Source organism: Branchiostoma lanceolatum, chromosome 7 (genome assembly GCF_035083965.1).
Source record: "Branchiostoma lanceolatum isolate klBraLanc5 chromosome 7, klBraLanc5.hap2, whole genome shotgun sequence".
Classification (NCBI taxonomy): Eukaryota; Metazoa; Chordata; class Leptocardii; order Amphioxiformes; family Branchiostomatidae; genus Branchiostoma; species Branchiostoma lanceolatum.
The window spans coordinates 2,477,501-2,505,150 of record NC_089728.1 but is presented as its reverse complement, the minus strand read 5'-3'; the positions used below and the strand labels follow the sequence as shown (position 1 = coordinate 2,505,150).

The following is a 27,650-nucleotide window of genomic DNA, read 5'->3' as shown; positions in this document are numbered from 1 at the left end:
GTACACAGTAAGGATTATCTTCTTCAGAATGTAATTAAACAATTAAGGATTTTGGTCAACTCTGCTTAGCTGTCTCAGTTCTGTTGAAATTGGACCTATTTGTCTCTTCTTTTTTTTTTTGAATACCCGATAAACCGCCTGATGGCGTAACATAACAGGTTTGTACTGGAGAGTACAAGCTGCGTATCCGGACTGATTTATTCGACTCACTCACACTGAGAACCGTCCCTACTCTTTTCCATAAGTGTGGTGGGGTCTTTAACATGCCCGAAGTGTGAATCTTCTCAAACACGGGACCTCCATTTAACTTCCGATCTGGGGGACGTCCCTAACCCAAGATAGGTACTCATCCACACCTGAGTCTAGTGGAGAAATTGGTGTTAAGTTTCGTGCCCAACATGCGAGAAAGTGGTCCATTAGAACTGCAGAAACGTCTGGAAAGTTCCTTCACAGCTGGAACCGTTGGGTGGAGGGGATTTTTCCTCGCTCTAGTGATCTATGTTCAGACTAAATTATACATAACGCAGCGGTCAGGAGCATAAAAAATGGATACACTCCAGACTAAGTCGACCATTACGCTGAAACCGACGCGCAAGCCTTTCTATTTACGTCATCGTGCTAATGTTTTAGTCATTTTTACGGTTGTTGTGGTTTAAGGCAACAGCTATCACATTAAGATACATGCTACAGATACATACATTCCACTTTTAGCAGCATTCAGGGAGGATTGTCAACCATTTAGTTAATTCGATACCAATACACCTTTAGTGCTCTGACCAATGGAGAAATAGTGAAAAATACCTCTGAAAAACGTCGCCTTTAAGATGACGCAGTCACTTTTCCTCGGTCCAGTGAATTGTATTTACTGCGAGGTGTAAACCCCAAACCATTAAAGAATCTACAAACTTGAAATTGAATGAACCATTCCGCGTAGATCGGCTCGCAAAGTTTCTGTTGACGTCATCTTCTGCATGTTTTAATAATTTTTACGGTTATGGCGGTTTAAGACAATGTATGTGATATTCAGCTTCAATCCCGGCAGACTCTGACCCTCACATAACGACAGACAAAACGAACTCAAAACAGCAACTTCTGCCCGTTAACGAAAACTTGATGAGGCATAAAAATAAAATGGCCGTCAACTCTTCACCGTAAGTACGTTTTTACTGCGTCTGTATTCCTGATGTTCATGTATCTTATCCAGGATCTCAGAAGACCCCAAAATATCCCCTGTTAAAGGCCATTTTCATTATTTTCCAACATCACCGCACGGTAATGCAGCTCTCTAATCTCTTCAGGACGGGCCGATGGTGATCACTTGATCACTGGCTACAGCGAGATCTTTCACAGGAAACTTCACAGCAGTTTTGTGCATTTACAAATATTCTGGGATGTTTTTGTTTTCACTGCTAGATTGTACCGTACATCATGATAGGACTGAGAACACCAGGTTTTATACCAAAACTCTGAATAGGTATGTTAATGAGGTTAAGACAATTTAGGATGTCTTGAAGTAGTCTTTAAAAGAAGATTAATTCAAGACAAAGTTTTGTGCCAATAGTTCAATTAGCTACTGTTGATTTTACTGTTGATCTTCTTTTAAAGACTACTTCAAGACATCCTAAATTGTCTTAACCTCATTAACATACCTATTCAGAGTTTTGGTATAAAACCTGGTGTTCTCAGTCCTATCATTAGTCACTGACGAAAGACAGTGGATGCTGTCTGAAACGTCTGACTGTTTCAAAACTTTATCCAATTGCTTGAGTAATTATTTTTGGCGTATCTTACTACCTGGATGTCTAACTTTCATCAACGCACCCTGCCGTTACGCCACACAACCCACGATTTTTTACGATTATTTTTTGTTGATAGGAAAGTCTGGGTACATTTGTCTCATTTTGAGCCTCATTGAGTTTTGAGTCTCATATTGCAGCATAAGACAGGTTACCCTACCTACGCACATAGTCCCGTAGACAGAAGGAACGGCTGGCCTGGCGCGCCTTCGCTTGTGAATAATATAATAAAATCTAGTAACCGATTCGCTACTTCCCATCCATTCGCAATCATCAGCCCAAGTGTGATGAATGATGCGATTTGCACGTAAAGTTTGCACGCGTCTGCGAAGTGTGTGCGGGCCAGCAAGTCAGCGTCCGTCCTCCCTGACCCTCACCACTTCCCCAGCTCCCGATAGCACGGCAGTAAACTCTTGTGAAAGGCCTCCATTTGGTGTAATTTGCTGGGTACAAAGGGAGCCTTTCCAGTCCATTTTCTACATTACGGACCACCTGTACCTGATGCTGACGTCATACCAGGGTAATGATAACATGTACATGGTTTTCTCACTTATTTCAATGAATTCAAACGCTGTTTATGTATTTCGACCCTCTTTTGTATGGGGGGAGCGAATCTTCTGTTTTATCTACTGCTTCGTGGTCTTTTTGATCTAGCCCTTATTCCACACATACATACACACACACAAGCAGACACACACACCAACACACAGACAAACACAAATACACACAAACACACACAAGCCAGAAACAATACCCCACTCCCTTGAAGTACACAAACAAGTTTCTACACGATGCCCTTGGACCTTAGGAAATGACTTCATCGCGCCCCGAGTGATGTTTATGATGACGGTCTGCCCGGAACAGTGTCCATTTCCTCCACCGGAGGTCGGGTCATTCTAGGTCGGTAAGCACCCATAATGGGCCGGGCCCAGGAGGCGTCTTTATTCACTTAACCAGGATGAGCCGCCGGGGCGAAATCAATACGGGTTCGTTCATGGGCCTCATGCGAAACGCTTTTGTGTTTGGCTGTTTAAATGCAGTTGTTTTGCACGGCGTGCTGCTCTTTCTTTATCGGAAAACTTAACGCGGTATTAATGATATACAATTAAAGAAAGGGAAACATTTCGGTTAGGGCTGCACTCGTCTTTGGGAGAGGACACAAAATAGTGGTCCCGTGTCTGAGAGGATGCCTAGAGTACGTTAAATGGGAAGGGCCAGCAACGCCTCCCTTTAACAAATATACCCTACAACTGAAACAGCCAGGGAACGTGATCCTTTATACAAGGGTCTGGACGAACAACGTGGGTGCCCGCCTCCACATCCACCCCCCCCCCCCCTCACCCCAAACACACACACACACACACACACACACACACACACACACACACACACACACACACACACACACACACACACACACACACACACAAACACATACCCTCCTCCCTCTTCACTTATGCAGTTGCCATGTTTGGCCATGGTGCTGATTCCATAACCGTTGTAACAGGTTAAGGTTACCCGTGTTTTGTTCCTTTGGTAAATGACATCGAGGGATTTAGTGGCACTGCTTATTGAAGTATAGTAGGTTCTTAAGTATGTTTAGGGCGTGGAGGGGATCTGATATGCCTGATGCATGGATCTCCTCAAACACAGGGCCGAGAGCTTAACACGTCTCACTGTAGTTTGCCAGTTCATACTGTAGACAGCCTGGCCAGGCCGGGTTTAGAACCAGTGACATGGCGATCTACTGAAACGTGTGATTGTCTGTGACTTCACTTCTAAGCGGTGCAACACTACACTGGGTTTAGAACCAGTGACATGGCGATCTACTGAAACATGTGATTGCCTGTGACTACACTTCTAAATGGTACAACACTGCACTGGGTTTAGAACCAGTGACATGGCGATCTACTGAAACGTGTGATTGTCTGTGACTACACTTCTAAATGGTACAACACTACACTGGGTTTAGAACCAGTGACATGGCGATCTACTGAAACGTGTGATTGCCTGTGACTACACGGTACAACACTACACTTGGTTTAGAACCAGTGATATAGCTATCTACTGAAACATGTGTTTATCTGTGACTAAACTTCTTAACGGTGCAACACTACTGCTGAATACTTACTGATAAATGTGAGACGAATGACAACCGCAAAAATCCTACATTTTTCCATCCGGTTTATTGTTCGTGCAATTCATTTAAGTGTCTATGGCATTACTACGAGCGATTCATCGCATTTCTGCTCGGGACAACTAGTACAAGGAAGAATACATCCTTCAAGGCGCCTTAGGAAAGGTCCGAGACAACAGTTCCGATTACAATACTTCTCAGGTCCATCTTGTGCGGTTATGTAATGTAGTGCTAGTTGTAAACGTGGATCTGCCACGTATTCTGGTGTTCTTGTTTACACGTGTTTTGGTCACTTTAGCTTCGACTGCTTCGTAACAAATAACGCATCAAAACAGTCCAGGATGAGGCCCCCTGGGCCACTATGGTATCATAGGAGCTTCGTCAGCTAAATTTGTGAAACACCCAACATTCGGTGCCACTGGAATTTTGATGATATTCTTTAAAACAATTCTATCTCAGAAATATGCTACGTATTCACAGCACTTCAGCAACCATCTACTATAGTTAAAACACATGTAAACGGTACATTTGAAACTGAACAGGCTAGCATGTCTCATAACTACTGTGTGTAGGATACTGTGTGTGGAATGTAGACAGTAGGTTGTTTGTATCTGCACGTGCAGACTGGCAGGTCCTTGAGTTTCTCTGTGTTTGTAATAATTCTGGTAGCAGCATATTCTGCTTGCCAATCCTGGTTATAATAGTTACATACTCGCTGGGTGGCTCCGCTACAACTTTGTCACAAACTGTCCGATCGGCCACAATTTCCTCGCGTTACAGACTTGCCACAGACGGCCGCGTCACTCTGAGGTCCAGAGTTGTCACACACTGTTCCCATTGCTGCTACAATAGCCACACAATTACAAATTTCACGTATCCTCGTCACAGGCTCCCAAAGATCTGCCACAATTTCACTTGGGTATTATTTGACTAAGTTCTCCTCACATCGCTCATCTGTTACATTTTCTGTCACAATTCCCTCGTCTGTTTCAGAGTTTGCCACAAATTCCATGTGCCTTACACTTTCGCCAAAATGTCACCACTTCAGAGGAATTGCCACAGCCTCGTCATCAATAAATGTGTTTGTCGATATTCTTTTTCTAGATTGCATCGTAATTTTTTTGCTTATTGCTGAGTATCTTGATATTAACCGAAAGGCCGTTTTCACAGCATTAACACAATGCAACACCAACACCAACAACGACGACGACGACGATGACCATAAGCTGATTTGGCTGTTTCCAATGAATTCCTATTCAATCTAACTCTGAGGCTATTCTATGTAGGGCCTTAGTGAATTCCTGGACCATAAGAGAACTACAAACTGATGTTTCAGCTCACTGTTAACTACCGTTTTCCTTCCCCGCAAATGCCGTCGTTTTACTCCAGTTTCGTTGATTTAGTTCACTTTTCGTCTCATCAGAATAAAGCCAGGAATACGGAGGTGCCCGCATGAAATAGCCATCTACTGAACAACATCAACCAAATCGGCATGATCATGATTCCCTTTGGCAAAAAAATAAGAGACAAATATCTTAACCATGTTAATCTTGATGTCCACCGTATATTTACTCATGATCTGACTAGTCGTCAAATGTTGTCACGTGCTCTGAACCATCCAATCGAAAGTCGCTCTGACCGTGATCGTTTTATGCAAATGTCTTCTCCCTTGATGAGAGCAGACCCTAGTTCTTGTGCTCTCTCTAGTTACTTGATGCATCTACAGACATGATTGGTTCTAATACTTGACCGTACAGGTCACGGAAAATGAAACGCTAAGTTGCTCTGTCTCTACTACGTGCTAGGACTGCCCAATGGCCAATTCCCAAGTGGAACATTTAATATTTCTGAATGATTCCTTCTTTCAAAACAACTCTCTTACGCTTCTATAATGCGGAATTATTTCTCGGGGAGGATTATTATCAACTAACCCTGTTCTACAGTCTACAGTCCATTGTGTGTGGTCCGGTTACTTTGTGCTTGCTGTATCGAGGCGGCGAAGTTGTCTTCAGTGCATTTTCCTGTTTCCTTCTTCTCTGGTTTTCCGGAAGGCCAACGGATAGATTGCATTGGATTCTGGGTTTCCGGGCTGCTTGTATCCGGAATATCCGGGGTACAGGCTGTTGCCGGGTGCGCCCCCAGAAGGCCTGGAGTGGAGGCTATTGCCTGACGATCCTCCGGAAAGCCCAGAGTACAGGCTGTTGTCGGCTGTGCCTCCGGAATGCCCGGAATAGAGGCCTTTAGCAGACGTTCCTCCGGAGTGTCCGGAGTAGAGGCCGTTGCCGGATGTGCCTTCGGAAAGCATCGAGTAGAGGCTTTTACCAGACGTTCCTCCGGAATGCGCGGAGGAGGGCCTGCTGCCAGACGTTCCTCCGGAGTACCCGGAGTAGAGATTAGTTCCGGATGGACCTCTGGAGCCGTGCTGCTGCCGACCACCGCTAGGCGCCATTTTGGACAGGAGCACCTTGGGTCGACTCCACTTGATCTTGACCTTGTCCTTCCCGGCACTTTCGTTCGGACGCGAACTTGAACTTCGCCAGGAGGCGAATTCGCGCTGTGGAGTTTGGAGCTTGTTTCCGTACAAAGCCTGGCGGTCGTGGGACGGGAATCGTGCCGGCTGTACAACACTGTTGGGCGGCGAAGCCCCGTTCCCGGCCTGTCCTTGGTGCTGACTCCACAGCCGTTGTAACAGGTTGGTTAACAGGCGATTCTGGACCATGTCTATCAGAGCCTCGAATGTTTTCCGGTACGGATCTGCCGCCTGGTGTCCGTAGCCCAATGGACGGTTCGTACCGTGGACCGGCCGGTGGTTCGGGAGGTTTGAAAACGGAGATGGAAACTTTTCGTACCGCTGGTTGGACGGTTTGTACCGCGCCAGGGCTGTCGGGAAAAGGTCATTCGAGAATCGCGCTTTACCCCATGTTGCCGGTGATTTCGAGTCAGAGAAGTCCGGGCCTGGGTCGAAGTGGTTGTCTCGGAAGGTGCCGGCGCCGAAAGGTGGCGGCTGCTGCTGCTGCTTTCTCTCTAGCCACCGCTGGAGGTCATCGTAAGGGTACGGGTCGCTCCTCGGGACTCGGCTCGGGTCCCTGCCGAAGCGCTGGGGCCTCCAGGCCGCGTCCCAGCGCGAGACGAAGCGCGAGTAGCTGGGTTTGCGGATGGACGGCGCGAAGAGGCTCAGGAGGAACGGGAACAGCATGAAGGCCCAGCCCATGGCGGCGGCAGCGGTGAAACTGTCGTTCCTAGGTCACAGACTCTCGTTCCCAGTTCGAAGTAATCACAGAAGCAACGCTCGATAGGAGAACACCGGTATGACGTCACACCGCCTGTGAGGAAAGGAAAAATAGTCGTCATCATGTGATTGACAGATTCAACGTTACGTCATCATGTGATTGACAGGTTAAACGTGACGTCATCATGTGATTGGAAGGTTCAACGTTACATCATCAAGTGATTGACATCTAAACCGTTACGTCATTAGATGATTAACAGGAGAAGCGTTACGTAATCAGGTGATTGACAGGTGAAGCGTTACGTCATGTTACAATGATTGGCAGGTTAAGCCATTCGGACTCAATTGTGTTTCCCTCGGCTCTATCCACTTTGCTCTCTCGCGCGGTGTCGCCAAACTTTCTCCCGGAGTGGACCTGCCCTACAAGTTACGAACGCGGAAATGAAAGGCATCTCTCGGAATAGACCCGGCCGCCTACTCTGCAGTCCAGAACAATCCTCCCAATGAAGTAATTAACGCGAATAAACGATCCAATCTCACGGTGTTGACCCGGGAATCGCCGGGGCGAGACCCCGCCAGGTTTGACGTCATCCCCGGGGTTCACGTCAGGACGAAGCGGGCGGCGTGACAAACAGCCCGGCGGATCAGCATGCCGGGCGGTGGACCAGGGAATCGCTCATTTTCCACGCCTAGAGACTCCGTTCAAGTGCTAATTTCTGGTGACAGATTATTGCATTGACGTGATCGTCAGAAAAATACAAAGTCGACTCATCTGACGTCTTTGCCTGGATTTGATCTTAAAGGAGGCCTTTGATATGACGTCAAAAGGCAAATTCAATTTTCCGCTGATTATAACAAGATGCACTGGCACTATGTACGACATACACGGGCTCACTGTACCGGGGGCATCGCCTTAACTTAACTAGTACAAGGAACAAAGACTATGTCTTGCAACATCCGAACCTTCGTTTCTGACTTATAACCTTTCCAGTAGCGTGCAAATACGATGAGCAACAACACCCAAAATGCGAGCTTTCGACCATCTGCTTCAGAGACGGAGGCGCTAACCACTAGGCCACAACTACTTGCCTTACTACGCATTTGAACGAGGATCCAGCTAGAGGCAGATACTTCCCACAGTTTGATCATGAACATTAGATTATAGCTAGTTTGATCATTCATGAACTTGCCTTTTATACATTTTGGTTTCCGTCTGAAAAGTTTGCTTCTCTTGGTTCTAGATTAAACACGGTTTCCTTGTCCAGTAGAAATCAGACTATCATAATTCGCAAACTTCGTTTAAAATGAACAAAGTCATCGAATGTCTTTGTTGGCCGCAAACTCAAAGCTACATGACATGTGTCCGTTCGGTAAAAGCGTATGGTCCTCCCACGCTCCCTTTAACATCGCTGTTGGCGGTAATATTCTCCTAAAATGAGCGCTTTAAAAAACTAAAGGGATGAGGGAGACCCTAACGAACGGCTTTGCGAGCCTCCGCGCCTCGTATCGAACCCGATTTAACGCGGGGCATTCTGCACGGAGGAGCGTGGGCGGGTTAAGATGTATGTGCGCGGCTGTCGGAGTGCGCGATCGCTGGATCTTAACGCGAGGCTGTTAAAGGTTAATGAAAGGCATCTCGCCTGTCAGCGGGCATTTGTCGGGGGATAGATTACACCGCTCGAGTTAAGCCGGCCTGCAGGGCGCCCGGAATCGCCGCAAATTGTACGTCATGTCCGATGATGTATGTAGTCCGTCATGGCGGCCGATAGGGGTGCTCATGCGGCCGGGCTTGCCTGGGTTTATCGCCCAATGTAAGGTGGATTTTACGCTGCCTCGTGTCGGTCATGACACGTTCTCGTACCTTCTAAACCCCATTCTTCTCAACTTCTTCCCGTAATCTTCCTACATCCATCCTCACATCGTAAAGCCATATGCATGCCTGTCTTTTACTTTTTGAGTAGATGCTTTGCGTTGCTGGCTTTTGCTGCATCGTTTGCTGGTGGTTTTCGGGTTGCTGGAGACTCGGGCGGTGGAACAATGTCGGTGTGTGTGTGTGTTTGTGTGCGTCTGTGTGTGTGTGTGTTTGTGTGTGTGTGCATGTGTGTGTGCGTCTGTGTGTGTGTGTGTTTGTGTGTGTGTGCATGTGTGTGTGTGTGTGTGTTTGCGCGCGTGTATGCCTTTATGTGTGTGTTTGTGTGTGTTTGTGTGTATGTATGTGTGTGTGTGTGTGCGCGCGCGTCTGTGTGACCGAGTGTGTTTGTCTTTTTGTGTGCGTTTGCCTCTGCGTGTGTGCGCGTCTGTGTGTGTGTGTTTGTCTTTTTGTGTGTGTGTGCCTCTGCGTGTGTGTGTGTGTTTGCGCGTGTGTATGCATCTGTGTGTGTGTATGCCTCTGTGTGTGCGTGCGTGTGTGTGTGTGTGTGTGTGTGTGCGTGTGCGTGTGCGTGTCCAATGTATTCATTGTGACAAAAGTTCCGTTAAGTAGAAAATCATTACCGACATCATCGAGACATGTGACGTAGCGAGCACGTCATCTCAATCACACCTGAAAGTCTGTACCCCCCACTAGTTGGCTCCTCCCTGAGGGCCATGAAGCTAATGACCTTCTTCACGCTCTCACGATCCGGGCGTTTTCCGCCTTTTCAAAGGGATTACGTGCGTGGGAGGTGAGAAATGCCGACATGAAGTGGAATCGATGCGTTTTGGAGTCTTTCGGTCAGAAAGTGATACACGGCTCTTCTGTCTTCGGCGCGGAAAAGGATTGATTTTTGCCGACACTACAGACTTCCCTCTCAGCAAGACAGAAGCCTTTGGAGATGCCACTTTTTGTCGAACAAAAGGGTGTAAGAACAGAAAGAAAAGTGCGTCCTTTGATGTATCTATGAGCTCTTATCAATCTACAAACAGATGTGGCCACGCTTCTTTTCCTAATTTGTACATCATCTACACCCCCTTTTAACGTCTGTTGAGTAGTACGTCTAATTGCCATGGCGTTGTAGGGCATAAAGTGAATGGCACTTGGGAAATCGAACCAACAAGAGAGGCCCGGTAGCCCCTATACTCAAGTCGCGTGTCCGGATCAATTGAGTCAGATAGCTGGAGGAATGAGCGGTTTAGTTGAAAATACCAGTGGGTCCAACTTATTTCAGTCAGCGAGCAGTTTCAATTCACCATCATGTGATTCACCGACTCAGACGAACTTTCGTGCTAACAGAACCAGTCATCAGCAGGAACGTTCACCGCAGTTGGTAAAATACATCATGAAGAATCAAAGTTAAACTATTCTCCAAAAACCAACAAACACAAAAGGTCCATTGAAGTACTACATGAACCCGCCAGAAGGCCCATTTTCGAACCTGATCTCTGTCTCTACAACAGTAAGCTACCTAATGAAAATCATGAACATCCACATGGCTTCAAGAGCTACTAGTATGTCGCCTACATAACGTCACTCCACAATAGCCGGACCAAAAATATAACCTTGCGCAAATGGCGAAGGTAACGAAACAAAAAGTCAACGGAGTTTCGGTACATCAATGAACTGCTGTTAGCTGCAAAATTATCTATTGTGAAATATAAGTTTACAATGTCAGCTTCGAACTCATTATATCTAGGTCCGCACACCATTTTGAAAGTCGTCAAATCAGAATGTTCTGTTAGAAACTTAATATAAGCCACACATTGTACAACGTTCTGTGACATTTGATAAAGTGCCGTGGCGAAAACGGAATCAGATGGGTTTTTTTTAAGTCAACGGAGTTTTGGACTGGGTCTCACAGTCTTCCTCAGCTTTCTGACCCGATCGCTCTGGACACGTGGTTTTGTTCACGTGTGACGTCAGCGATGGTTCAAAGGTTATTGGAGGTCGATATTGCCCCCCTTCCCGGTGGAGAGAAGGCTGTTTATTCATTTATTTATTTATTTATTCAGATTTACCACATTTGTGGAAGGATTGACATAACAGGGGACTATCACCTTTTCAAGATGTCAACCCAGAACAGACTGTAAGGTTTGGACCATCGCACACCGCGCCGGGGCATGCCCCTACTCTTTTTCGAAAGGTGTGGTGGGTTCTTTAACGTGCGCGGGGTGTGGCTCTCCCCAACACAGGACCTCCTATCCGACGCCCAGATGTAGATTGCCTCCTTTACTCTCCTCACTAGTTAGTCATTATCGTCCTGCATGTGTGCTGAAAACTGTATACTCAATACTCAGAGCCAAGAGAAAGATAGGTAGATAGATAGGATGTGACGAATATGATCGAGCCTGTAGAAAGATTACTACTCTGGCATCAGCACGCGCACGGCAAGCCTCGCCGACATCCATCACTCTGCCGCCAGGAAACACCTCCCCGCAGCGATCCGCGCCGCACGGAAACACTTGCGCGTCTGTCACGGCCGATCCGTCTTCTCCGCGGAAGTCTGGGTACCGGACCACCGCGCTCCAGGCGCTAATCCCTCGGCCGGGGAAGCAACTTGCCCCGCCGCCACAGATAGCACACGGGCCCCTAATTACTTCTCGCGCGATAGATATTACAGGTCTAAGGAGGGCTAAGGGTGGAACTGTCTGGCACTTGGGACATAGCCTTGGGGGCAAACCAGCTTTAGCTCCTATATTAAAACAATAGGAGCTATTGTCCCCTTTTACTTCAACCTTGTCTTCAGTTGTCTAATTTGCTTTCTATTGGACTATCTTAAAAAGTGTCTTCTATTTATTTGCATATCAATTCAGAGTTCGTGGTTATAGACCTGCTGTTCGACTAATCTTGCTCACAGTCACTGACGAAAAGTAGTGGATGCTACTTGAAACGTCTGACCGTTTCCAAAATCATATCCAGTTGTCTGAGTAACTGCTTTTTTTGGCGTATCTTATTACCTGGATGTCTAATCTTCATCAAGATATTACAGATCGTCTGCCAAGAGAGACCGGGTGCCAACTCTATCCCATACTAGGCCTTCCGGCAAAAGGGGTTATCGTCTTGCATCGCGCGAAGGGTCTGGTTTCCAGGCTATCTCCGCGGGATTCTACATACAGCTGCAAGCCGTTCATGGCCCCTTCTATCCATCCTCGTTCACCAGGACCCTTCCGCTCCACGTTACATCGCTCGCAGAAAGGGCCCTGGTAACACGGGATGGCATCCATGGTTATTGCAGGTCGACGAGACTTGCTGATGAATAATTAATGAGCTAATCCTTATTTGGGACAAACGGCAGTTGTAGCTAATGAATAGTTAATGAGCTAACCCTTATTTGGGACAAACGGCAGTTGTAGCTCATAAATAATTAATGAGCTAGCCGTAACACGTAAACTGATTGGTTGATAGCTTCCCAGCGTTCTTTGCGCGTTTGCTTCCGATGAGTGGAAGCAAATGGGTTTTAACCACTCTGATTGGCTGAAGCTGTTTTGGAGGCTCGACCTGCAATAACCATGGATGCCACCCCGTGTTACCAGGGCCTTTTCCGCGAGCGATGTAACGTAGAGCGGAAAGGTCCTGGTGGACGAGGATGCTTCTATCACGTCCGCCCCCGCACCGACCTTTGTACGATCTGCGGGAACATCTTTTACAGAAACAGATAGGGAGACGATCTCATGCCAAATTGAAAATCACCTTCATCTGACTGCTCTAGATTTCTTTCAACACTTGAAAGTCTCCTTTGGATATTTTCAAGATTGTTTTTGTGAGTCTTCTGATGTCTTATCATGTGTGGACGGGGACGTCTGTATAAGTTTGTGGATTTGGTTTGAGTTTGTGTTGCCACCTTACTTCCATTTTAGGCCATATTGATTTGATTGTATGGATGACGTCCCTGCGCGCATCAATTTTCGTCCTTCTCCAACAAGAGCAACAAAAAGTTTTGGCCATACTGTAGTCGTAAAAGGCAGCTGCGAAATGAGAAAATACATGATGTAAATTTAAAAAATTATATTTCAGGAAACGGATACTAATGGCGTAGAATGTCAAGGTCAATTTCAAAGTCAAAAAGAAGTTTTGAACGAGCAAAAATGTAGAATCTAAATTTCGGTATACCATACTCTGTGTGTTAAGTTATAGCCTCCGTAGCAGACTTCTAGGGGCGTTCATAGCCTCCGTAGCAGGCCCCTAGGGGCGTTTATAGCCTCTGTAGCAGGCTCCTAGGGGCGTTTACAGCCTCCGTAGCAGGCTCCTAGGGGCATTTATAACCTCCGTAGTAGGCTTAAGCTTCATGCAAGGGATGTTTGTACCTTCCGTAACAGGCTCCAAGGGATGTTTAGCCTCGTATCAGCCTTGCGGGCAGGTTGTGTACGTAGCCGTCCGTAGCTGACCCAAGGGCTGAAGTGCTTCGCAGTAGGCTATTATTCAGCCTTCATAACAGGCGGCGGAGGCGTTTGGCTGAAGTGTACGTATCTACGTATCTTTATTGCACACCTTAAGGCCAAAAACATCCGTGAAAATTTGTTCGCAATGAAAAGAGACACATATGCCCATGAGGTCGTCCCTTAAGAGGTAAAACCATTCCAGAGCTGAGCGCGATAAATGCCTTCGGGCGCTGATGGGTCGATGCCGCTTAACCACTATCATGTCTCAGGCTTGTGTGTGTCTATTTCGTGACATTCAAAAGCCTGTAATTTTACGCGCGACTCTCAAGGCAATTTAAGAAAAGATACGTCTGGTTTCAAGACAACGCGAGGAGCTAAAAGCCTTTATCGATTTCCTTCTCTCGGCTCGAGTAGAAAAAGAGAGAGAGAGAGAGGCCGTGTTTGAAAGGCAGAGGCGGGAAGCCGTAATCTGATCGGAGCATCTCCCGTACAAAGACCGTGGCGGCTTCCACGCTGTGATTGAACGTAAGTCCGTTAAGAAGGATGATTACAACCGCACAGGTCAGACCCGTGACTTCGGCTCCACGCCCGGCGCATTGTTACTCGCGTCGTGTTTGCATTCCGGCGGTTTGAGTGGAGTATTAGCCCGATTGATTGGGGTAGTTTGGATCCGTGGCGGGGGCGGCGGGATGATTGTCCCCTCTTCATCACGAGACGCGCTTCACCGGACCTGCGTCATCGCCGCCGCTCGGCCGTGGCGCGAGTCTCGGCTGCCGCGGTCTCTTCTGTGAGCCAAGCGCGGGGCAGGGTAGAGAGGCGGCCTGTTGGCCTCTATCACTGTGGAGGGTTCAATTTCCCGTTTTGTTTCTCTTTTTTGTCCCACGAAGACAGGCCACCTTTACAATCACCAGACACCTCCTCGAAAGAATGGGATCCCCTGTTGCAATAGAAAAGTTTGAATCCAAGGCAACCATTTCAAAACTTTAAGGCGAGGGGGTGGACAAGTAAAAAGATAGCACAGATAAAAGACAGAGAGGCTGGATAGAAAACTTCCATTGCAATTCTACCTGAACTTTTCAGATTTCTGGAAAATCACACGATGGTCTCAAAAATTAGATCACTGCTAATCTCCCTACTTTGCTTCACAAGGCATGTCGGGACGGGCGCAACGTGAGGGCAAAGGTCAGGTTCTTCCCGTGACGACCCGGGGTGATGACGTCAATGGCGCCACCGGTCAACTGTTTGAACGGAAATGTGATGATCATGTGTGTTTGAGCAAGGCAGGTCGTGGATACCATCACAGCATGGAACGTGCTTCTATAGGTATAATGCAGGGTTCTCACCAGAATTTTTTCACGGCATAAGGATCAGGTACAGAAGACCAACTTGGCGTGGCACAAGCCACACGCGGAGTGCCGAAGACATGACCAGAGTAGGGAGTCCGGCATCTTTAAATGAAGAACCCAAAGACACGCTATTTTCTGTATTTTGAGGGATGGATTTTGTGAAGTAAAGTTTTTCCTCTGTCACAGCCTCATTTTAAAGCCGAATATGATCTCTTTATAAGATTTATTAAGTGTTACAAGGTTCTTCCCAGAAAGAAACACCCCTATGCTGGTTGAAACGCAGCAATAAATAGGGGTCTAGATCACAGCATAGGGTGTCAAAACTACAGCATAGGGGGCCCTAGAACGAGAACACTGTATCATGGTCACCTGGCCTTGACTTCAGCTCTACAAGTATGACCACATGGGGCTTTATCTTAAAGCTTACACCCACAACATATGATGCCCACATGCGGCACTTAACACTTGCAATACATTTGCCGCAGATAACCCGAGCACACTAATCCTCCAGCTAACCGGCATCTTTCCCGGCGCAGTCAGTATTTCAGTAAGACAGAGCTGCCGAATTCCCGTTTAGACGTCAGTAAACTAGAACATTCTTCAATTAGTGTCTACGTGTCTTGTTACTTTTTAAGTCACTGATTGAAGCATATCCTAGTAACGTTTCAACGATATGCCTTTTAGAACTTTTATCCAGGCCGTTACCCAGATCGGTTTTGTCAATGTGACTTTTCCCGCTCCGTGCATCTCATAGCTCACTACACTGATCACAATGTAGCATTTTCGGAACTTGTTCCATTTGATAAATGGCTAGATAACTTTATGAAAAAGGACGGAGAAACAACGCTGTAAGTTAGTTGGAACATCCGTATCAGGTTCTCTTTGTTTTAAAAGTTTCACTTTGTCTTTCTTTCACCTTAAAAGGTGAAGCCCTCGAATCAGACATTCGGCGGTGCCACCCAGAAGAGTTTGGATCATAAAAAGAAATTGATAGATTATCTCCCAGCAGATGTTGGAGGTTAGAATCGTTACATTTTTATCTAGCTAAAAAAACTAGAAAAGCGTAACGATCTGCCACCATCTGCTTGGAGATTACCAAATACGTCGACACCACAGACGTCATGCATGCACAAAAATCAATCACGAGACGGCTCCACAGTTTCATACTCGCACAACCTGACATAGATAAAGACAGAGCGCTGCAAGTATTGATAAACGGGGCTTTAAGACCGAGTTGTTGTCAGGCCGGTCGCGGGTCCGCCGTAGGCGTGATAACGATGGGTCATGTCAGCGCGACATTAGAACATACAGCTGCAGACTACTTCTAACGATCTACAAGATGCAAACAGGCTGCACCTTTTAATGTCAAAGGTGGTTTAAGAGCGGTTACATGAAGTGTGTGTGTTAGTGTAGATTAGAGCAAAGCGTCTGGGGTGAGGTTTATTTATTTGGGTTTCGATAACTTAAACTTAAAATCATGTCAGAGTTGTAAACACGACCTCAACTTTGAAATTCGTAGGAGTAACAGACGAAAGAAAGTAAGGTAGTAAATGTAGTGATGAAAATAAAGAAGAATAAGAAATTAAACACAAGTAAAAACGTATGCCTTGTATACCAGAGAATCCGCACATGTACAATCAAAGACAAAAACAATTCATTTGTCACAAAATCCCAAGAAAAGTAACTCGTGCTGCATTTGAAAATATTTTGAATTCAAAAATCCTACTGAAAGTAAAATAAAGTAAAGTGGAATGAATTTACATAGTTAACAAGATACAAGAATGACAACAGCCTCAGAAGACCTACTACAGCTGGTCCTAACACTTTGTTGGCATACCGTCAACCCCTATCATTCCCCACGCTTGACAGAAACAACAAGTCTGAATAAAAACTGCTGTCGCTAAATCGTTGGGGAATACTAAAACTACCCACTGAGTTGATTCCACCAAACGCTATTCTGCATTTAGTAAAAAAATGGCATTAATTGTGAGGCAGCCGCGCCAGTCTTTTTATCATTTTTTACTGTATTTGTTTTTGCATATTCACCAACAGTTAAAAACAAAATCATAATGCAGGAGAAAAAACATGCAGGGGAGAGGTGAGGGAGAAACCTATGTGCCCCCCCCCCCGAAATTCAATAATATGATAATATACATAATCAAAACTAAACAAAATTGATAGCAAAACAAAGAAATTGAAATTATACCATAAATTATAACTATTTGAATCAGGAGCTATGAATTAAAACTATATGAAATTATACCATAAATTATAACTATATAAATAAGGAACTAATTATACATGTGGAAACAAATGTTTGAGTTTATAAGAGGAAATACAAGATGAAACTTGATTTATTGAAACTTATTTTAAGTCGCAGGCAGAAAGATTTCCGATTTCCAGAACACTCTACAGTAGAATAACCCTTATATACATAATCAAAAAAAAATTAACAAAAGAAGTAAGTCGTAATTATACCATTAACCATCTATATGAATCGGGAACTAATTACACATGTGGAAATAGATGAAAGTGTTTATGTTTATAAGAGGAAATACAAGATGAAACTAATCTTAAGTTATTGAAACTGATTTTAAGTCGCAGGCAAAAAGATTTCCGATTCCCAGAACACTGTACAGTAAAATAATCCTTATATACATAATCAAAAAAAATTAACAAAAGAAACAAATTGAAATTATACCGTAAATTATCTACATGAATGAGGAGTCAGTTACACATGTGAGAACAGATGAGAGTCTTCGAGTTTATAAGAGGAGACACAAGATGAAACTCATCTTCTGTTATTGAAACTGATTTTAAGTCGCAGGTTGTGCGAAGACGTGACGTCATGACGTCGTGACGCTGGCCGGGCGCCAGGAACGGAGGGTTTCTCCCCGTTGCGGATAACAACGCGCGCGCCGCGCAGCCAACCGGATAATTAAACCTACAAGATCTTGATTACCGTTAATTGGATCAATCAATTACGGATTCTCCGCCGGGGTGCCGTTTTCCATATTCTATTTTCTTTGCTCTTCACATAGCTTGGTTTATCTTAAGCTGACGTGCCCCTGCGGAAGAAAAAAGTCTGACTGTACAGTATTCTGGGAATCGGAAATATCTCTTTATCTACTTTAACTAACAAGTTGTGAAACTGAACGATTAAAAACAATTTCATATATGAGCGTAGATCCATTCCTCCGCTAACCGACATCTTTCCTACCGCAATCATCCCTCAGTTAGACATCTGGAGCCGCATGGTTCCCGTTTAGAATAAAACGCAGTTTGCTATAAAACTTAGATATAAAACAAAGATAGACGTCATTTACAGTACATACGGGTTCAATGTCCTTTGGAAAATTTCTTCATTAATGATAGGTACAAACAGCCAAGGTTGCCCAAGCAGCTAAAATCAAGGCCTAGCTTTGGGAAGGAATACAAAATGGAAAATTTTCCTTGCTCTTTCTGACATGTGAAGTGGACACTGAAATGCTCTTAGTAGCCCAAGGTACAATCGATATTATGGTTTTGTTTACCAAGGATCGGTGAGAGCTCGCATGTGACCACAGCCTAACACATAGTGAGAAGGACTGCAACCCTTTTCAGTAGACAATTACACTTGTCCCACTAGCACACGATCCTCTCCAGGCTTGCTTAGTCTCTACCAGACTAACTACGCTGGCTATAGGGAGAACATTTACCGTGCGGGAAACGATACCTTCCCCGCGATATGACTCTCCTGGCAAATGATTCAACCTGTTTTTGCCGAATTCTACGATCCATAACCCTTTAAGCTCCCGTCACAAATAAGAAATTCAGCTCGGCCGACGTGTTGGCGAGCTTTAAATGTGCATTTTCGACCGAAGTACGGCCGACGTCCTGTCGATTACGTGGGCTTCGGGCTATTTTTAGAAATAAAAGTTGATCCAAATATTGGCCTTTTACAAGGTTAGTCGATACTGACTTCGTCCATGTCCAAGAGATGGTACCATCTCATTTTTTTTTTTAGTTTTTAGTGTTCGCCGGACGTCGCCCGAGATTTTCATTGGAAAATACGGTCGACACTCGAGCGATTTTGAAATTCAGCGAGCTTCGGGCGATCTACCAGGCTTCACACGTCCCTGGAAAAATCGTAGAATTTGGCCAAATAGACGGATAACATGGCAGAGAAGTTAGTCCGCTATAATAAGTTACAGTTTGCGACCTCTGGATGGATGGCAAATGGTCCCTTAATCCGTAGCCGACTCCCTTAGCATACTATTCACTCTATTTGGCCAATTTCTACTATTTTTACAGCCTTATGCATCCGCGAGACCTGGTAGAGGCTACAACATTTCCCACCTAGGACTTAAAATCATATGCGCGAGAAAGCGCGAAACGTCTGCAGACGACCCGCGGGGAAGTGACTCATGTTCAGCTGCTAGTGGCCTGACAGGAGAAACAGGGAAACATGTTTCATCTCTCAAATGGGGTGGGGGGTGCTGCCGGTCTATTTGTCTCCACCTGACTGGATGTAACATGTCTGGTCCTGAATTTACCTATTGGAAATCAACTTTTATAAGTTGAAGGGGCAACCAAGCCGGCTTGACATGAAATAGATAGATAAATGAATAGATAGATAGATGGGTGGATGGATGGATAGATATATAGATAGATAGATAGATAGATGGATAGACGGATAGATGGATAGATGGATAGATGGATAGATGGATAGATAGATAGATAGATAGATAGATAGATAGATAGATAGATAGATAGATAGATAGATAGATAGATAGATAGATAGATAGATAGATAGATAGATATCAGATAGATATCAGATAGATAGATAGATAGATAGATAGATAGATAGATAGATAGATAGATAGAGGAGGAGGAGGATACCGTCTCTAACATGGTTCTTGCCAGAACTCTTCCACTGCTGATAGGCTTGGTTGAATCCGTACCTCTGAGATCCAAAACAGGCTTACTAGTCACTAGACGCACGCTACATGTAACGCCACTTGAAATGCGGTTGAAATGAAGGTTACGTCGCCGTCCTGACCTGTCTGATATGCAGAATGACGGACGATAAAGACCGCCATAAAAACGTGATGTGCAAAATGAATACGTCAGACATCTGGCGGAAAACGCCGTTCCAAAAGATCAAACGGAACCCGAGCAACCGAGTTGTTACAATCAAACACGTGTGACATTTAGCGGAGACCGGAGGGGCGCGTAATTCTGCATCATCTCCACTTTAAAGGGTAGATGTCGAGAGTGCTTCTCTTCATCTCTCTGCTTTCTACTTGCAAGTAACGTTTTCCTGGGATGGGGTTAGCCTCCACCAGTCTCTGCGGGTCGCTGGGAAAATAGTAGAAATTGGCCAAATAGAGACAATTGTATGAAGGGAGTCGGCTACAGAGAGAGGGTCAAATATGCAACCCTGGAGCTGATGGAAATGTTATCCTCCATGGCCAAAGTCCCCCGGCAAATGTTCTCTCTATAGCCGACGCTGTTAGTCTGGTAGAGACTAGGATGGGGTAGTCATATATGGAAGAGATGGAGCTTAATCTCTGCGGTTATAGCTCATACGGTTGCTGATCGGATAAAACGGTACGGCCATGCTTCCGAAAATGATTTCATAAGGTTGGTAGAACATAGGATATTTGAAGTTTATTTTAACACAACCAGGTAATCTCACCTGCTGAAAAGCGCTACCTACATCGGCTACTTATAGCGGTGAGAAGCAGTACTCCAGTCAGAAGCTCTGAAGAAGGTGTCTGACAGACACCGAAACGTCAGCAGGTGAGATTACCTGGTTGTGCTAAAAAGAAACGCCAAATATCCTAGGTACAGCCATGGTTGTCAAGTGAGTGGCGGCTGTCACAAAATGCCGTGCTGATCGGAAAAAAAAACTAATACGACATGATTTCCAAGTTGCGGCCACGCTATGCAGCAGGGATAGTATCTAACACAAAGGCAGGAGTATTTCTTTTTTAACAATATGTCTATATGAATTAGCCATGCGCAAAACGTCCGTGGCAGTTGCTTACCTAGACAACATTACAGACACGTAGAAAGCAACCTTATTGTATGTATAAAATCCCAAATCTCTACAGTTACAAATATGTATCGTCACATCACATCACACTACGTCAAAATAGATTGTTGAAAATAACGATGACAAATTCAGGAATCGTGCGAATTTCTGTGCCCGGCATTACGAGTTCATCGACCCCGGGTGAGTGATTTCCATCCGGCGATACGCCTCTCTGCTCAACACTCGAAACGTTTGTTTGAGTGGCTACGGAATTCGAACGGAAAACTACGACTTGCACTGCCCTACTCATCGCTCTCACAGAAAGGCTTGTTGAGCTCTGTATCGAGCTCTGTATTGCCCCTTCTTGTTATGACCAGTGAACGAGTGGCTTTTCAGCGAGCTAAAACATGATCAAGATTTCATTTCCATTTCGTCGGCTATGAGGTTCCAATTCACGACCTTGATCTTCGGACGTGAGGTGAAAGACACAAAACTACTCAAGACTCTCCTCTGTCTTGCTGTCTTTCTCTGTCTCTCTTCCTCTTTCTCTGACTCTCTCTCTTCCTATCTCTCTCTCTCTCTCTCTCTATCTCTCTCTCTCTTCCTGTCTCTCCCTGTCTCTCCCTGTCTCTCCCTGTCTCTCCCTGTCTCTCCCCCTCTCTCTCTTTCTCTGACTCTCTCTCTTCCTATCTCTCTCTCTCTCTCTCTATCTCTCTCTCTCTCTCTCTCTCTCTCTTCCTGTCTCTCCCTGTCTCTCCCCCTCTCTCTCTCTTTCTCTGACTCTCTCTCTTCCCCTCTCTCTCTTTCTCTTTCTCTCTCTCTATCTGGTTTCTTTATATAAACCTTGAAAACATTTCCTTGTGTACTTATCTCTGAAAGCAGTGCCCGGACTCACAAGGGCGAGTGAAGAAGTCAACGTTTTACTCGACTTCGCTGGACGAGCATCACCTCTCATTTCTCCAACAATCCAAAAATGCGCAGTAATTCGCAGTAATTCGTTCGTCACATCACTTCAAAACTACCAGATTTATGACCGTCTTGCTGAGTACAAGACTCGGTAATTTTCCATTTTCTATGCTCCCATCCGTTGCACCAAAGTCTTGTGATTGTGGACAATTCAAATCGTACCGGCGGATCAGTAACTAACTTTGCGGGCCTCCAATCTAACATCGCTCCCCGTCATGCCCTGTTTGCGGGCGCTGTGATCTCGCGTCCCTTTGACGCAATAGCTGAATGGCACAATTAGTTCCAATCACGGGCCCGATCGCTTTCCGAGGCCTCTTTACGTCATCGGAGCTAAGCCTCGCTAAATCAGGCGGGGCTGCCGGAGATAGATTCGGGCGGACAAGTAATAGTCGGCCGGGAGAGTAAATGAGAAGATCCGCCCGAAGTGCGGGAAATGGGTTCTACACGGACCGGTCTGCAGCGGGAGAAGACGGGATTACGGCGAGAAAGGGGGGGGACTTTGCCGCTCACTAATTCCGCGGAATGGGCGCTCAGTCGTCGGCAGGAGAGGGCGTCCCTCTGCGCAGACTGTAGGCGGTGGGAGCGAACACGCTCGGCAAAACGTGACAGGACTTTGCAATTGAAAAAAAAAAAAAAAACAATCACACAGAAGTTCCGAGGTTCCACTGCACGAAATGGCCTCGGATCCAGACAAGAGAACTCGGAGATCCGGAACCTCAGAACTACATATGCAAGTGGTGCAATGATGTGGTATACCACTTGCACATGAAAGTTAATTCAGGTAAATTTGAGTTGTTTTAGTACAGTGCGGCCCCCGTATAGTCTGGATTCTTACGGATCTGAGGTTCCGGATCTCCGAGTTCTCCTGGAACGTCAGGATCCGAGGTCATTTCGTGCAGTGTTCGCTACTGTTTGTGTTGCGTAAACTGCAGGCGATTGGAGCAAACACACGGCGAAGTTTCTGAGATTCGCTACTGTTTGTGTTGACCCCTGTGATACTTTATATCAACGGTCGGGAAGTAGATAAAGAATTTAATTTTCAATCTGGTTATTCAACAGATTGAAGTACGTAGGTTTATACTTTCTTTTAATTCTTAATTTTCACAAATTTATTTCATACACAACTTATATCAAACAAGGCAAAACTTTGACCATCCTTTCAAAATAAGCAAGCAAATAAATTTTACTGTTTCATTTGAATTCATCACAATGTGAAAGGGAGGGCAAAACAGGTGCACAAGCACCTTTACAATTTGCCCTACAACACAAAGTGTGACAAGAAACATAAAACTACATCATTCTTAAAATAATAATACAAAATTACACAAGACAGCTAAAGAGGAAGATGACAACATATAGTCTCAAGGGTTTTGTGGGTATCTTAATGTGCTGCATTGTTCTTGGAATGAAAGAGTTTCTATGTCTGTTTATTCTACTTAAAGGAGGTTTTAGTCCGGAAGGTGATAGTTCTATATGTACAGTCACTATGCAGTGCTGTTCTTCACACAAGACTCCATTCGTCTTGTGGATAGACTTTAAGACGTTTTTCTTTCTACTCCTCCGCTGAAGCGTTTCTTCAGCTTATAAGAAAGGGGAAATTGAAGTTCATACTTCAGGACAGAGGTGACGCGCAGAGATGGAATAAGCAGGAAATGAAAGAAAAAAAGCGAGAGTTCGAGAAGAGAACAAACCGCACACCTTTCCGTCTGAGTGGACACGATACGGTGAGAACGGAGATGAGGGGGAGATGGAAGGGAGCTATCTTTGAGAGATAAGCGGGAACTGTTAAAGCAGAAAATATGCTTGTGAGGAGTTAAGGGGATTTGGTGTTCCAAAGCCTGGTGGTGGCTCTCAACAATCCATCCATCCATCAATCAGTCAGTGATTATGAAGTGGGTTTAAACACTACATCATCAGACCCAACACTGGGCTGACTCTGAGGGTTCGGGTAGGTCGGGTTTCAGGCTCGTTCTCGTTGAAATGTGCAAAAAGCTGCAGCCAGTCTTTACGACTTTATATGAAGCAAATTACAGGCAACATCGCTGTACATGTTCTCTTCATTTTCACACAACACCTATTGTGGTTTACGAAAGATGCACCACAACAGTAGAATTCTTTTAATATTTTATCTCAAACTTCCCCTTCAATGATCAGGAAAGAAAAGAGCTTTTTAAAAAACACCAAAACTTACGACAATTTCCAAACGTTTACTGACGAAAAGAAAACTAGAACCCTTCTCAAAACCCACTCATTACAAAAGAAGTGGGACACTTCGTCTTCCACTGCTTCCAAAAAAAATCAAACCCAAAAAAGCGTATATTGTATTCCGTAGTAGTTCTTACAATAGCCATTTGTTCCACTTGTCAACATTGTTAACCCGCACTATCTGTACAGTATACACTTTCTATGTATTTTTTTATGTTGAAACTAGCCCTCGGGCAAGAACTTGCAAATAAAATAAAAGAATTATTCAATTAGAGACACGAATCACACGATACACAAAGACAATGACATAGTGGTGCTACACTCATATACAACAACCTATATCACAGCGCCACAGAAAAGCTACATAAAATTAACATTAACATTAACATTAACGTTAATATTAGTATTGGTTAATGGCTTGGAAGAAATTATAGCCACGGCTGGGATTCCACCCTCTAAAAACGGATGTCGCCTGAGAAGAGAGGAAGTATCCAGCTAGTAGCCGAAAACGTAACAACTCAGATCCCTGAATGATAAGCAGGCGAAGCCAGCTAGCCAGGCCCTCTGACAGATCAAGTCAGATCACTCCCTTAACTGGTAACCACCAGGCCTCCGTCCTAGGATGCATAGAATGCAGATCGATTGAGGAAAATCTGTCGATCACTGATCACCGAATGTAGACAACTGTCTCGATCCATTCTAACTGACGAAAGAAGGCACTACTTCGCTGGTTAGTAGAAAAAAGACAAACGTTCTGTATGTATATGACACGCAACATCGATAGTCTTACAAGGGACATTTGCCTGGCGTTTCGAAGAGTACCGTGGCGTACCGTCCCATCTTATGAACTGCAAATTTTCCATTCGCATGTCAGTCGAAAGAGCGAGTCAGCGACAAAGCGAAGATTTGAACACAGTACATCCAACGCTTTGCTTCAGAACCGGGATCATTTTAGCACAGAATTGCTGCTCACGGCGAACACGGAACTTGAATCTACTGGAATTTTGATACTGGTTCGGGATGTTCGGGATAAGTTCCATTGTCAACACGTTCTTGAAATGTTATGAAATAGTACATCTACCCTTATTTTCTTACGAATAAGACAGTGGTTGTCGTTTCACCGCAGTGAACACTAAACGTTTTCTCGTACGCTGTGTTATTTCTCGCAGCAAAGCGGCAAAGCCGGGGGGTCCATTCCACAAAAATGATTAAAATATCGTTACAACCAGTGAGGCGGTGCGTGAAAATCCGCGCCGCTTTAGTTTTCTTTGCACACGGGATATCACTGCGGGGTTCCGTGCGTTTTTAATTCTTTTCGTGCTTCAAATGTTCAGAGGAAAATACACTGTGTTGCCATACTGACGGGGTACGCTGATGTTGGAGGTACCAGTGGCTAAATATACAACATACGACAAACTACACACATGTAATGATATAGAAACAAGACAGGGAGCGTCCGTAACTGATCAAAGCTTCATGACCAGACATAAAAACAACCGTTCCGACCAGTGTGCTGATATGGGACAGGTTTATGCCCGGAGATATCGCAGCGGGTCTCCACGAATTGAAAACTGCTCTCGCGTTCCTTAATACAAAACGAATCAAGCAACGGGATACACCTCTATGTCTGAGCGTCTGGCTCTTAAAGCGGGGATGAAATGTGCTTCCGGTTTCAGTCCCCAACAAATCAGGGTAGATACTAGGTAGGTGGAGGTAGGGATCTTTTTTCTTCATATTTTGGCCGAAATGATCCAACAAATACATTTTGGCACTGTAAAACGTATCTGCATTGTACAAGTACAGATATATCAATAATTGAACATAGACGTATCGTATGTTTATAACACATTCTTACATCAACTGTTCGAAGACTCAATCCGTTGATAGAGTGCGTCTGTTTTGAATGCTAATGAAAACTTTACGTCCATTACCAGCGGTGTTCTCATAAAAGGCTCTGGTCCGCAGGTTTTTACTCGGTCCGGTTGAGTAACCGGAAACACACCATTCTTTTTTCCTACGCCTTAGAGGATTTATCCAGCTGCTTGACTTATTTTGTATCAAGTAATGTTCCGCCTGTATGTTTAAACCTCATAGACTTGCTCGTGCGTCCGGCTCTGATCTAATTCGCGGAGATAGCGTTGTACTCCCGGAGTGTTGTTTGGTGATAACGCGGACATGTGATCGCGGATCCAGCGGGCGGCCACAGAGTCGGCATGTGGCTAATGGTTATCTCTGAGTCTTCTCGACTTTAACCGCTGAAACACGAGGAATGATAAGACTAACGGAAATCGCCGCACATCCAGACAAATAGCTGTCGATTGGTCACACAAACTTAGATAGGGCTGGGGCCGCTACACAACGAAGATTACTGACGGGGAAAACAATTTCAGGGGTTTGTTGTATCCATACAAATAACAGGTACATGTTATGTCGATGACAGTAAGACATTGAAGTAAAACATTACATAATACAATATAGATTAACCACTTGGACAAGTAGTCAGAGAATTATGAGATTATAGTAAGGATGGGGGTATTGAACCATCGTCCTGTCCTGTACTGTTCCTTAAACAGCTCATATCGAGAAGAGCAGGGGTCCTTCCCGGTGTGAGTGGTTCAAAACCTACAGTCCTGTGACCGCGCATGGGTTCGCCCTTAGTAATAGCCTCCGGCTAGTTGGGCAACCCTGGCATGTACATGCTGAACCAATAAATAAATAAATAAACAGCTCAGACGTGCACACTTTGCTATTACACCTTGCACAGAGCTGCCATGTGGTAGAATGGCTATTGCAAGGTTTCTTTTGACATTTTCTAAAAACTCGAGATAAGAAACACGCTGTATAGCGAACAAACCCAACAATCGCAGCCATACGAATGTCCGTCAACCTTGGGTAGATCACTACGTAACGCTCCAACGCGATTACCAAAGCGTCTTACCTGTTATTTGGCGTAAGCTGGCCCGGTGAAGTTTTGTGCAGCGCGCGAGCTTTTCTGTGGCGTCCGTTCCTCAACACTGCGCTTTGAATATGCAACTCGCCCGTATTTACCTGTGCTATCCTCCCACCATCACAATTATCTCTTCCGCCACCTGTACTAAACTAAACCTCTTAGTCCAAATGAAGATGGCTTCGATCTAATATGTTAAGTCTCCAAAGTGGGGAGGCCGGGGGCTAATAGTGGAGATTACGTGGTGATCCAAACTCGTCACATACCTGAGCAGCCGTCCGGAAGGCAGCCGGGGGTCGGACGCGCTGGCGAGACACGCGCCGTCGGGTCGGCGTCAGTCGGGCTGAGTCGGCGTTGGTCGGGCTGAGTCGGCGTTGGTCGGGCTGAGTCGGCGTTGGTCGGGCTGAGTCGGCGTTGGTCGGGCTAAGTCGGGATTGGCGTTTGTCTACTGTCCGAAGAAATAGACGGGCGACGTCCCCCTGCAAATCTGCAAGTGGATGCAAGGCTTAGCCAACGGAGCCTGATGTTTTTTTCTACCTTTCAAGAACAGCAAGGAAAGTCTGTGTTTGTGTTTGTTCTGGAAAAAAATTGAGGCAAAAACTCGCGCAAAAAGATGGTTCTCAAAAGTAAAGCAACTCACACAAGCACATAAACAAACAAATAAACAAACAAACAAACAAGCAGGGAGGCAGAAGCAAATTCAACATACAG

The 27,650-nt window shown here is 45.2% G+C and overlaps 1 protein-coding gene across 3 annotated transcripts in view; it reads right to left on the bottom strand.

The window, feature by feature from the left end:
* Positions 1-3,963: 3,963 nt before the first annotated feature.
* LOC136438537 (uncharacterized) overlaps positions 3,964-27,650 on the bottom strand; it is a 24,251-nt gene continuing 564 nt past the window's right edge. The window contains exons 2-3 of one of the 3 annotated variants that reach the window (XM_066433357.1): positions 27,206-27,426; positions 3,964-7,256 (exon numbers count right to left, since the gene is read on the bottom strand). In XM_066433357.1, the coding sequence (XP_066289454.1) occupies positions 5,942-7,144 (1,203 nt within the window). In that variant the 5' untranslated portion in view covers positions 7,145-7,256; positions 27,206-27,426 and the 3' untranslated portion in view covers positions 3,964-5,941. Of the gene's footprint in view, positions 7,257-26,930; positions 27,098-27,205; positions 27,427-27,650 lie in introns of those variants that run through there. The other 2 variants (XM_066433358.1, XM_066433359.1) reach the window with 2 other exon arrangements.